This window comes from Paracoccidioides lutzii (assembly GCF_000150705.2).
Source record: "Paracoccidioides lutzii Pb01 unplaced genomic scaffold supercont2.3, whole genome shotgun sequence".
NCBI lineage: Eukaryota > Fungi > Ascomycota > Eurotiomycetes > Onygenales > Ajellomycetaceae > Paracoccidioides > Paracoccidioides lutzii.
Window position 1 is genome coordinate 1559980 of NW_015440949.1, and position 12801 is coordinate 1572780.

The window sequence follows — 12801 nt, forward strand, 5'->3', positions numbered from 1 at the left end:
TTTGGTTGATCGTTGATTGTCGACCTTTTTCGTAATAATACTAATTATTAGGAATGGTTTTATACATGAGAATCCGCCGCTCGGTGGTTGGATTACGTTAGTTAGCCTATCGGCTCTTATCTAATGTGTGGGATGGTTGAATCTCTCATATTGGGAGGCCTAGCTAGCTATCTAATATACGCTATATCACGTGCGGCGGGGCGGCAGCCCGGGCCACATACGCCCAACATAATGTGGGTGTGGATCACGTGTTAGGGCTGCTGTAGCATTACCCTAACACCTTCTAATAGAGCTCGCCCATGCCCAGACCGTTCAAATATTGTGATAAAAATTAATTACACACAATGGATGCTAGTTGCCTATTGGGACTAGCTCAATACACTAATTACCGTAAAGTTGAAATGAAAACACTTAAATCAATACCCCGGTAATAAATATGAAACTAACTCCCCAATGAAATTGCTTTCCCCATCCGTAACTAGGTTTGTTACAAGGCTTAAAGATCAAAAGAGGCAATAATTGACAATAGAGGTATCTAACATACAGGAAAGGAAAAGTATTCAAATCACGCCGTATTTTTGTCCGTCCCGTTCCATACATTGATTGTCGAACATGGGAAAATATATATATATATATATATATACAGATACAGTAAAGGAAGCAAATAACGGAAAATTGTTAAAAGGTTAACCAGCGGGGAGGTTCGATAGGGGAGGTGTTGATAGATATTTCATTCTGTATAGGGGTAAATGTTCCTCCTTGCTTAAAACCATCCCCGCCTTACTATGTGACGCTAATAGCTTCGGGATACGGTGCTGCATAGTTCTCAAGCATCTCGGCGAGATGTGACCCCGCATACTTGATGCAAACGCTTGTTGATTCACTCCAACCACCCAAAGCCATTTGAGATGAGCTGAAGGACGAACAGGTCATGGGCACTGGCTCGACGCAACTCCCTCTTCCCCAGGTGACGTCATCAGCATCTGGATCAATGATGACAGAGTTTACCATGCTGGAGGGGATGCTGCCGGAATGATCACTATACCACTCATCCCCGTTCGGATTTTCGTAGGGATGAGGCGTGGCATTTGTCCACAGGTTAACCTGGTCACCGTCGGGGATGGTGGACTGACTAAGTTGTTCATCTCGTCGGTAAGCAATGATCAGTACGAAGGGATCTTCCATCTCATGCTGGTCTTCTTGCTTAGGAAGAACGTAAAATAGATAGGGATCCTGGCCCTCAACGATTTCGCTGTCGCTGAGGATAGATGAGTTTTCTGTCGGTATGTTGTTTTCTGAAGCAGTTTCGGTAATTTCAATGTCGACGTCTGTTTGGTCGTCTTCGATGTCGTAGCTGTAGTGAGGTTGCGGGTGCCAGGTTGTTGCATACAAAGGAGGGATGCCGTTGTGGGGGATAAATCCACCCAATGTGAGCGGAGTGACCATCATGATTGTTGTGTGAGGTGAAGCCTGTGGTTGAGATAAAATGGACGTTTGGTATTGCTCGTGTGGAGCTAACATCGAAAACCCAACGTAGTATTTGTGGTATATGTCGAAATTATGCTTGGAAAAGGTCGATACTGAAAGTAGAGAATGAGAACGTTGGAAGATTGACGAAAGGATTGAATCTGAAAACAGAAGGAAGGTTAATTGTACTGAGCGGTGGTAGAGTTAACGTGTGAAGATGGAAATCGGAAGAAAGATGTACCAATGTCACCAAACTTGGGTACCTGGGTGGTATTTTGAGCCGCAAAAGACCTCTGGAAAGTGGAAGAAAGCGAAGGCAAGTAAAGGAAATGGGCGATTTATAGAACTGACTGCATTTTGAAGAAATGAACACTGAGGAGTCTTTGACGTAGCGGAAGAGATCATATTTGTACTCGGACTGTGGGGCTCAGTAGCTCTCGATTGGTGATCTAAGGCACACTTGATGGATTCGGTGAGAATGTAGTCGGGCAGCAACGTCTGGGGTCAGTGCCGGGTAGCATGGGTTACAATATCTGCAACGTCCGAGCAAAAGTATAAAGAGAAAAAGATGTATGATCCGGGTTGATTATCCCGGGGATCGGATCCTCGAAAACGCCATGATTTAGAGCTTCCACCGCCTCATCTTAAAAGAGAGATTGGTATTGGCCAGGAAGTCTAGACTTGTACCATAAGAAGCTCATTAGTGGATCTTAGCAAGCCGTAAATTTGTGGGCATCCCTGTGGCGACCCCGTCCAAAAAGGTGAGGAGCAAGAAGCTGCAAGAAGCTAGCATCTTCAGTCAGAAGTGGGCAATTCAGTCATTGGATTTGATCCTAACGCTGTTCGACCTCTCGGAAAAAGAGCTCGATAGTTAAAGAGACCTTTAGAGTCGCCTCGCTCATCATCACTAGATTGGAGGTCGGAAAGCTTCTACTAGGTTGTTTCTTTCTGGGATAAGCCAACCCGTATTTGGATATATTTTCAAAGGGGGTTTGATGTTGCCGTTACCCTCACAATTTTATCCTGGCCTGAGGAAACGAATCCATGGTTCGCGCTCATGCAACCACAGATTTTGTTATTCCTTATGGTGGGTCTATCGTCTTCGGGTGGGCGGCAATTTAATAGACTCCTCTTATATCGGCGTTGAACAACAGCTCATAGGTCATCTATAAATTTTTAAGGGTCAAACATACCAATGATGAACTTGTCCGGTGGACAATATTTCATGCCTCGCCATAGGGTCAGAATGAAGACCTGTCTCAGTGTCACATTTCGTGCAAGGGATGAACGAAACAGGGATTTCTACACCTCGTAAAATAAGGAAATAATAATGCCAAATCATACAGACCATAAATCATGGTTTGTGGGATAGGAGATATTACTTCGGAAACCCGCCACAATAGAAACCAGCTGATCTTGTTGTTATGCCTGCGTCCAGGGCTCGTATCCCAGGAACATTGAAATGTGTATTGGGCCGAGAAAGGCTGCAAACGCTGGAATGAACCCCATAGAAAGGCGAGCTGGCGGTCCATGGATGAAAAATAGCCATGGAACTAACTGCTTCTGAAGCAACCGGAAGAATTTCAGCATCTTCTGATAAACCATTACGTGGGGGAAACAACAACGACCCCCAAGCTTGAGTGAGCGACCAAGACGGACTGGCTGCATAAAAGCCACGCTAGAGAGGGGCACGGGAGAGCAGCGAATAGACTGTTGTTCGCTTGACAGGGACGTGGACGGGACAAGGAATGTAGACACCGTCAACAATTAGCTAGTCTTGGTGCGTGACGTCACATAAATCTGGGTCGACAGATGAACGGTTTATTGGCCAGAAGCCGCCAAGGTGGGGTGAGTCGACTTTAGAGGGTTTCTAGCGGGCTTCCTGGCATCACACTAGCACAAGGCTGCGTGGTTTCAAAGTTTTGTGATCGCTCGAGAAGAAGATCAGGAAGTTTCACCGAGGAACAGACGGGTAGCTAGCTATTATCTTATTTTAGACGTAATCCATGCCAATAATTAGGTATAACTGGTAAAAGAGGCAACTATTTCCTTTTCACCCGAGCCATTTAGCAAAATCTTGTAACCCAGCTGTTGACATGCGGCATCATCTGGTTAACAGTCAAAAATTAACGAGACAGATCAAGATGATATGAAAAGATGTTATGGGATTCTAGAACTTGTCGAAACTTGACATGATGATCCCTTTCCTTCCGCGGTGTCACATCCAGAATCAGGGTCTTCCAAGGGACAACGGATAAGGCAACTGGCGTTGCAAAGGCATCTCCAAGTTTTAAAACCTGCTAGGTGATAAACCTATACATTTTCTTCACCTTCCAATGGGTAGTGCAATGAGGCGAATAATGGATGGTTCCTTGAATGTCACCTGAGTTTGGAAAAAAGGTGAGAGCAAAAGAAAACATGGCTTAAAAAAAGAAAAGAGGAGAGAAGAGAAAAAAAAAGAAAAAAAGAAAAAGAAAAAAAAGAGACCCGGGGAAGAATGCTCAGACAAGGGTTATCATGAATAATATTAAAGCGTTGTCCGCACATCAAAATATCGTATTCCGCTTCATCATGTCAACCTATGGCGTCTGCTCAACCATTGTTTTCTCTCCCTGGTGACGGCATGCCAGTTCTATGATCCAGGTTTGTATACTCCAAAGTTGAACCTCAGCATGGGTCGAGAGAATCAACGTAAAATAGGGGGCGGGATAGATTAGTATATACGGATTGAGGCACCCCAATGAGTCGTATAGTTAAACTTGTTGGTTTGGGTGTTGGTTGTATGAGCTGATGATATTAGTGTGCGCAGCTCGGATAGCATTATGTAAGTAGGCAGGCATCTAGATGAGCATGGTACCTTGCTTAGATAGCGTGATCCATACGTATTCTCGGGAAAGTTTTCCAGATATGAACTGCAAGCCTCTTTCGATAGCAATATCAGCACTCCGTAACTATCGGACCCACTACAGAGCAATTGCAGAGCATCGTGTGAAGGTACGTGCTACTGAAAAGCTTTCAATATTTCTGACATGTGAAAGAGATAGAAGGACCAGCCTTGTGCGAGAAGTCGATGCTCTTTGCCTGTTCAACATCATGCACGCCGCCTATGAGTTCCGACTAGTTGGTCTGCTCATCCAACCTGTAAGGAGACAGAGACGCGTGGCTTCGGTGAGAGCAGAAAATCATGGGGAGATTTCGAATTTTTTTGTCAGATCACGTGGTAACTATGCTTGATCAACAAACCCACAGATGATGTCTACTTTTTCCTGGGTAATGAAAGTTTCTTCATGTTCGCGAGATCGATAGTAATAAATACATGTTGGCCATAATCTTAACCGTACCCTTACCAAGTGAGAGGGTCACAATGCTTGCAAGATTCGAGCAAGATGCCAGCTCATCCTGTTAAGCATTTCACCGAAGCAGATAAACGGGTAGGATGGATAGCAACTTTATTTCCCCTTGATCTTGGAAAAGTACCCCGGATTTCGCCTCGTGGAATCCCCGCCGCTGGCTCTTCCTCGAGGGATGCAGATTCGCTTGCATACCATGAATGCCAAGTCACCAGGGGACGTCAGCTTCTTTGATCCGCCTCACCGCAGCACGAAGAAATATTGCGACTGGCCAGTCATCATCAAGTGAAACGCATCCTGCACACGCCACATTGATGCTGGATGGTGTTATGCTTGAAGAAGATATATGCACGTCGGTATCTTGAAGCCGTATGAATAACAGAGGTTCGATCCAACCATGCCGTAACTAGTTAAAAAAATAGCCATGCTGCTCGGGCTCCTCGTCCGAAAACCATGACATGCATCTCATTTTTCAAGAGTTGTCACTTTCCTTTGTGAGCCGATCGGTTGACTCATTCAATTTTGTTTTTTCTCTTTTCTTGTCTGAAGAAACGCCTGTCTCTTATAAGATAACTATCGATAACGATTTCTGCCTTTCCACGAAAAATCGCCGGTGAGAGGATGATCAAAGTTTTCCATCCACAATTCAGTCCTCATTTACCTCATTGTGCCCAGACGCTTATGAGGCCTCATCCTGAGGCCAATCCTTTTCCTCTGACATATCACTGATATATATATGCTCAGGTGGATGTATGTAGAGGTGCTGTACGTACACTTGTCGGAGGTATATGTCAGATCATCGATAAGGATGATAAAAATAATTCTACTCATCAACATATGAAACTTCCCTCATGAATACTATGAACATGTCTTCATTCATTTGACTTTTTCTCATTTTCTGGCCATTTGTCACTGGTTAAATATCTCAGTCGGAATCCAGGCGTCAAGTTCCCTAGTACTATTAAATCGAGACCTACACACAGCGCGTAATACATGCTTTGAGGTAGTGTAAGAATGAAGGGGGAGCTATGTGTCAGTGAATTTCAAGTTGGCCATTCTGCCACAGCAACCCCATCACTTAAAATATAGGGATGAATCTACAGCAATCAAATTGTCGAAGGCCATTTCTTTCATGTTCACCTAAACCAATTGTATCCCAGGTGGACCAACTTACACATCAACTTACCACCTGGAGAGTCTGTTTATCTAACAGTTACTCGATTACACCTACAACAAAAGTCGTTTAACAATGCCCACACTCAAGCAACTCACCTGTCAGGTTGAATGGGCAGGTTCGAATGTCCCATTCAAAGAATATGGCACCACTTATGGAGACGGGTGGGTGGAAAGCTATATAGCAATTCCTGATTCACCGTCTCCCTTTTCAATCAATCTGAAATCAAACGATTACATTGCACCAGGGCTAGCTATGTTTGTTTCCATGGATGGGGTTTACCAGTGCAATCGCAACAGAAATGACCTGCTGCCCACATCTAAGTCACCAGAGGTGAGTAGGAAGTTTAGAGATGTTAGTTTCAGGGTTCGACAGAGGGAAGAACGGCTTCCTGACGGTAGCTGGATTGGAAGACCTTGGAGATTTGAACACTTCCACCTTGGTATGTTAAATGATAAACGGTGCGCTCTCTTTCTGAGTGTGGTTGTTCCAAGATTGACAGCATGTTGTTAATATGATGGTGTTGTTATAGTTGAATATAAACCGAACAATCCCTATATTTTAAAGCAGTTTGAAAATTTGGGAACTATCCAGATTGTTGTTGTTCGCTGTGCGGCGGACCCATGGGCAAATAGTAAAGGATATATATCCGATAGAGCATGTACTCCGGAATCTGCAATGGATCCTGGTTCTGAAGGTGAAGGTATGGCTCCGTACTAGTCCCTCTCATTACATTTCTGACAATAGATTACCCAGGTGATTATTCAATCTCAAGCGACCAGTCGTTTCTACATGATTTTTGTGGTAGGTTGCAAGAGAGAAATGATGAAATTGGTAGAACCTTTGGGGGTCTGTTTGATGGACCCTCTGAAGATAGGGGTTATGCTCCAAAACCGCATCAGCAATCGTATCTGCAATGCTATCCTTCTTGCCATCTTTCTTTTGGCAACCGCCTTCCAAAGCCTGATGAATACATACCTGGTAATAACGGGGGGCATCAAAATCCCTGGCATATCCAGCAACAACCAATAATTGCAACATGTTGCCATGCAAGTCACGACACTCGGGAAACCATTTTACATGGCCCAAATATCCCTCAATCTTGGACAAATAACTCTCAGTGCCATGGTGGTTGTAATAATCCTCAACATGATTTACCGTTTCGCAATTGCAAAGATAATACTCATTTACCCGTCTCCCAAACAGGGCATACACACAGCACATCATCTACGAGCGAAGAAAGCCTAATGAACAACATTTCCTATGCCGAGCCACAGAGTGATAATCGATTTATGGTGCGTCCAATCGTGTTAAATCTCAGTCCTCAGATATTCAGAGATGGCCCTTCTCGCAATAATAGGAATGGAACCCCCTCGAAGGTAAATGAAACCGGATACTACGTGATTTCTGAAGGCAAACGGGTCCCTGAGAGTTCAAGCTGGGGCTGGCGTGAGCACAATTTTGCAGAGGCTGGTGCTAACATAGACAATAACCGAAAACAGAAATCTAGACAGAAGAAGGGAAAATCTGCCAGAAAGGATAACCATGAGCAACAAGAAACAGGAACGAACAATCAGGGCGAAGAAACGAACCAGGAATGGAACATGGACGAGAATTGCAGTGGCGTGAATGAAAATTATGATAATCATGGCTCCTGGTATACAAAAGGAAACCAGCAACAGGATCGATCTGGTGGGCACATTATTACCAATGACGGGGACGGCGAATTTACTCCCTGGTCATACACCGCGGAAGATCAGGCCACAAATACAATCAATCCACAAGCAGGAGACTGGAATATCAACACGGGCGACAACAATGATTCAAAGTGGCCTCAAACGAACGACAGCACCGCGAATGCACAACCGTTCAGGTCTTCACCGGTCCAAGGGCAACATCCCCCTATGCAGCAGATTCCTAATTTCCACCAGACCTATAACATGGAACAACCAAATTTTGTGTCTCCATTACTTTCATCATTGGCGAGGGATGAACCTCCATTATACACTGTTCCCAAGTCAGTTGCACAAGCGGATTCCCTCACCCATCAGGTTCAGTTCGGTCCACATGCAAAATATTTACACAAGATAAGAGCCCCTGAATACCAAGATGACATGGACAAGCCATATGCGGTGTTTATTTTCAAATATCGGACTGCAGGTAAGATTTTTTTTTTTTTTTTTTTTTTTTTTTTTTTTAAATTTCTTTGATTATATTGGGCCTGTAGCATACGAGTTTCTGATCCCTGATCAAATTGCATAGACGTGATACGGGACAAATTTGGGGAGAGCGTTGTCTTCGATATCGACGAGGAGAGAAGAAAGCTAGAGGCACTACCAAGAGCCGAAATTGTAAATCAGTTGCTTCGTGCTCAGGTTCGTTCTTTCACGATTACACTCTCTACCAACCCCACACATGCCTTCTATCATGAGAGCTAACCACTGTTTCAGGACCTCCTCGCGAACTCCGGCACGAACAACGATAATATTCTCCGAATGTCATCATCAGGGTCGTTTTCGCGACCCCAACCACCAGATTCAGGAATGGGAGGCTGGTCCGGTCCTCCTAATACAGGCAGAACCTCCGCAAATTTCAATAATGGAAGTCAGCAACGGTCGCACGTTGAGTGCCCGCCATGTGCCTCCCAACGGACTGAATGGAACAATGCCAATTTTAAGAGCCGGAGTACGAATACACAACCTGGAGAAGGGGTCGGATCACAGATGGCTCAGAGCAATGGTAGAAATTTATCCAACGCTGATAATTCCAGTCCGGATCCATCACCTGGGTGGAATGCCGGTGCTGGTATTGCTCCTAAAGGAGTGGCTTGGTGATGAAATGTTTGAGATGTAATGTGTGGTGTCTGGCCTAGAAGCTGGCAAGAAGCTAACCTCTAAGTATTATCATATCTGCAGCCTGCAGAACGCGATTGGGGATTAGGTACGGGTGTGGAGACAGGCTTGCCTGGCAAATGATCGAGCAATCCGGATAATCCTTACTAGTGATAGTTAACCACAATAGTTTTATTTATGCCGCAAATTCAGCAAATCCGAGTTGATATAGCTATATCATTTTCTGTTTATTCTTCCAGGCATGATAGGAAATTTAATAAACCAGGTCTGTGCATCATCAAAAGTTCATTATCTTCATTTTCATGCTTTTTGTGTTCTCTTATTTTCAGTTTCGCATTTCTTCCAGTCAACTTTCTCTCCTCTTCGGCAGCTAATTTTGTCCTATCTTTAATAAAGTTGGTTGGTTCTTGGTCATCCCTCCAAAACAACCAAGAATGAAAACCCCACACCCAACACCTTCAACGCCAAGCATAGCAATCGACAAGTTTTTGAAGGTCACAGTGGCCTTTGTCTGCCCGACCTGCCTGGCTAAGCGATTTCATGTTATAAAGAAGTTCTGACCAAAGAATGATTTGGGCTTGTGCTGGGTGCTGGTTACTTTCCTCTCGAGGCTGAGATATGCAGGCGTCCGTCTTCATTCCAGACAAAAACAATGAATGCTGTTTGGTTTCAAAAGCAACAAAACCCTGAAGAACTTCAGGGATTCCTCAGCTCTACGAGATGAAAGAGAATGTTTTGTAGCAGTTCTGGTTTATCTCTTTGCTGTTTATTGTTGTATTCCATAGAAACCCACCCTTTTTCTCCCATTTCTTCTTTGTTGATGATTCTGTTGGAGAATTTCCCGTTTCAGGCTGCTACAAGTTTGTGCCTATGTTGCCTCTTTGTGTCATCCAGCTTCAATGCATAGACACATTCGTCCTCCAGGTGCTTATAACTATGAATGGCATGGGGATTTACACTTCAAAATGCTTTATCTCCCCTCAGCCCTTCTGCTGGCGTTGCTGTTCCAAGGTTACATCTGGTTCCAACGTATGTTGCGCAGACATCTTTCCAGGAGTTCCCAGCGCAGTTCAACTCTTTCTCCGCGTGTGGCGTTTATCCCACTGAAGAATCCGTGGAAGTTGCAATTGTCTGTGTATTATTCGGCAGGAGCTCTGCCGGTTGGCATCTGTTGGTGACGCATTACTATACGATATTCTTATTTCCAATCTTCCTCTGCTCTAAACCCCAAGACTCATTCGTTCGTTGCCCGCCGAAGCCCTCATACGGCTACACCGAAGACCCTCGGGATAATCCAGGTGGCCCACTATGGCTTCTCAAGCAGATTCAAGTGAGAACTCAAGTGGGAGTATCACGACAAGGTCTGTGCCTTGTAACTTCCGTTTGGCTGCGAGCATGCTGAAAGAACTGAAATGCGCCTAACTGTTAGGTTCTTCACATATCTAGCATCTCCTCATTATCTCATATGGAACCAGGGAGTATATACCTGCAACGGTTGCCCTCAGGGAAACCTGCGTTCATCCGTCGATCAAAAAGAATCAAGACTCCTGGTGCTCTGTTAGCAGATGCCCTATTTAACCCACATTCTTCTCCATTGAATTACCTCCCATATCTCGTACCGGACCACAATAGATTTGGGGCTGCGAGTTCCCCAGAACCTCAGCAGGTGCCAGTCATCCCGTACGAGCAGCTCCAACAACAGCCGTATCCGCAACACTTTCCGCAAAAGCTTCCACAACCGCTTCCTGTCACACAGACTCCTTTCCCGAATGACATGACCCAAGTGGCGCCCTTTCCTCCGTACGCTTATCAGGCTGTGGAGGAGCTTACGAAATCTGACAAAAATGAAACAGTGTATGTAATTCTTCCGGCATATCCATATTTGCCTTACATAAAACTTCCGCACCCAACGACTTCAGCTCAGCCTACCTGCTCCACAAGCGTTTGCAGGAGGTGCAGGAAGTGCGATAGCTTTTATGCCACCAGTGAAGACAGCAGTTGTGATAGCAGTAGCGAAAGCGATATCCCGATAAGAAAAAAGAAGAGTTCCAAACACAAAAACACCCACAAGGGGAGAAGAAGTCTTGCTACAAAGAAGAGTACGAAAGGTAAATGCTATACTAGTGATAATGAGAGTGACAGAGCTCCCTTATACACGGTTCAGCCTTCAGGATCTGGAGTTTATGATCCGAACCGGTGTACCGTGAATCTTTCAAATCATCGAACCAGTGGAGTTGTGCGTAGGCATCAACCACCTACTACCCAGGGGAACATGTATGTAGCTGGGAATGCCAATACACCAGGTTACACTATACTGCATCCTCCTCAAAGCTGTCAGTATCAGAGGTCTTCCGATGCTCAGATACCGCAGACCCTATATGCTAATATGAACGACCAGTTGTGAGTAGGAATTACTTCTCCACTAACCCAAATACGTGTATATTAGCTGATGCACAACTTATAGTACATCTGTTCAGCGCTATCCGACAGGTGGTCCTATATATCATTCTTGTGGCAACATATCCCAGCCCGATCAGTATGTCCATTCCCATTGTTTTGGTAATTGTGCGGCGATACCCATCTTCCAGGGTACCAATGCCACTACTCGGGAAAGCTCTCCACGAACTTATTACTATGACAATCGAAGGGCTTACGAATCCAGCGTCAGTGTCGGGGTAGAGCCACAAGGCCATATTAAAGGTTCCAATGCAAATGACGAATGTCGGAGACGGGATCATGTTCCTCCCATGCAGCCGGGCTGTTCTCAGCATCCTCCCTGTAATACTCAATATGTGCACGATAATCGGACGTACTCAACAGGGGAGCGTGAGCGGATCCCTGGGAGTGAGTTTATCAATAATTTCCATATTTATAATGTATTCTAACTAATATTTCAGGGGAATCTAAATATTCTTCATATTCTTATGCCCGCGATGCTCAACGTGATAATCCAAACCGCAGTCCGGAATGTTACACGCGTCGTGAACGTAGTTCATCCAGAAGAAGCAGTTATTCAAGGCATAGACCGGTCCGGGACTTCAATTCTCGACATGATGAGTACGAGGTCCCGCAAATGGTGGAAATTAGAGGTAGAAGATCAAGTCGGTGATACGACGATTTGGACGAACCGCCACGGGCAAAGCATACACGTTTTGTGGATTAAGGCGCAAAAATTCTTAAACATGAGTGCTGGGATGGTGAAAAATTTGACAATGGACTTTCGCCTTTTTTGATCGCGATGGCATTGAATGATGGGTGTCGCAATTGGAGTCTTTGTTCATATTTTAACTAGGCTTGATAGGGTACCTTGTAATTCTCATTTCCCATTTTTGCTCTCTGTGACATGAGAGGATAGCACATTCTTCTTCACTTTATTCTTTATCTAATGGGATATGTGTAATGTTGAAGATATGTCTATTGGCATTACGAAATGATAGTATTTGATGTCAATGTAGCATGATTTGAGTAGAGGACACCCTTAACTGTAGCAAGCATCTCCTTTCACCTATCAAACTATTTGTTGCAGGGGCTTTGTTAATCCAGAAACATCAAGGTGACACACAGTTCAAAAGCTGGGAGGATGTCCAGCTGCTTATGTTTAAAGGAAGGACTTATTTACCATTTACCACTCATGTTGCACTGAATTAGGTTGAATCATCTCTTCCTGATTTGTGATGTTTGGAGTTCCCTGAGTGAAACTGGTCCCAACAAGCCTATTGAGGGTCTTAAATATGTACAAGGAATGGGAGAGCAGTCACATATCCAATCAAATGAGAGTAGTCAGCGCTTACTGTTCACTCCAAATCATATTCATAAGATTGGTCTAGCTCCACGTATTTCGCACGGAGCAAAGTTCCCTGTTGATGAATGAATGGCCTCCTCCCCCCCTCTTTTTTTGGGAAGAAGCCCTTTCAGTGAACGGTAGCCAGGACCACTGTTTAACTAGATAGTAATATCA

At 44.6% G+C, this 12801-nt stretch overlaps 3 protein-coding genes across 3 annotated transcripts; 2 read left to right on the plus strand and 1 right to left on the minus strand.

Moving 5' to 3' along the window:
* Nucleotides 1–783: 783 nt before the first annotated feature.
* PAAG_01772 (hypothetical protein) lies at nt 784–1449 on the minus strand (the record flags this gene model as incomplete). The annotated part of the gene is made up of 1 exon (XM_002796718.2): nt 784–1449. One exon carries the CDS (start codon nt 1447–1449, stop codon nt 784–786), a length of 666 nt encoding a protein of 221 aa, XP_002796764.2.
* Nucleotides 1450–6066: 4617 nt separating this feature from the next.
* On the plus strand, nt 6067–8825 carry PAAG_01773 (hypothetical protein; the record flags this gene model as incomplete). Its single annotated transcript, XM_015844444.1, has 5 exons — nt 6067–6433; nt 6524–6694; nt 6748–8151; nt 8254–8366; nt 8442–8825. 5 exons carry the CDS (start codon nt 6067–6069, stop codon nt 8823–8825), a joined length of 2439 nt encoding a protein of 812 aa, XP_015701352.1.
* Nucleotides 8826–10151: 1326 nt separating this feature from the next.
* PAAG_01774 (hypothetical protein) lies at nt 10152–11952 on the plus strand (the record flags this gene model as incomplete). Its single annotated transcript, XM_015844445.1, has 7 exons — nt 10152–10204; nt 10290–10697; nt 10768–10852; nt 10915–11079; nt 11182–11243; nt 11308–11687; nt 11741–11952. 7 exons carry the CDS (start codon nt 10152–10154, stop codon nt 11950–11952), a joined length of 1365 nt encoding a protein of 454 aa, XP_015701353.1.
* Between the last annotated feature and the right edge of the window lie 849 nt (nt 11953–12801).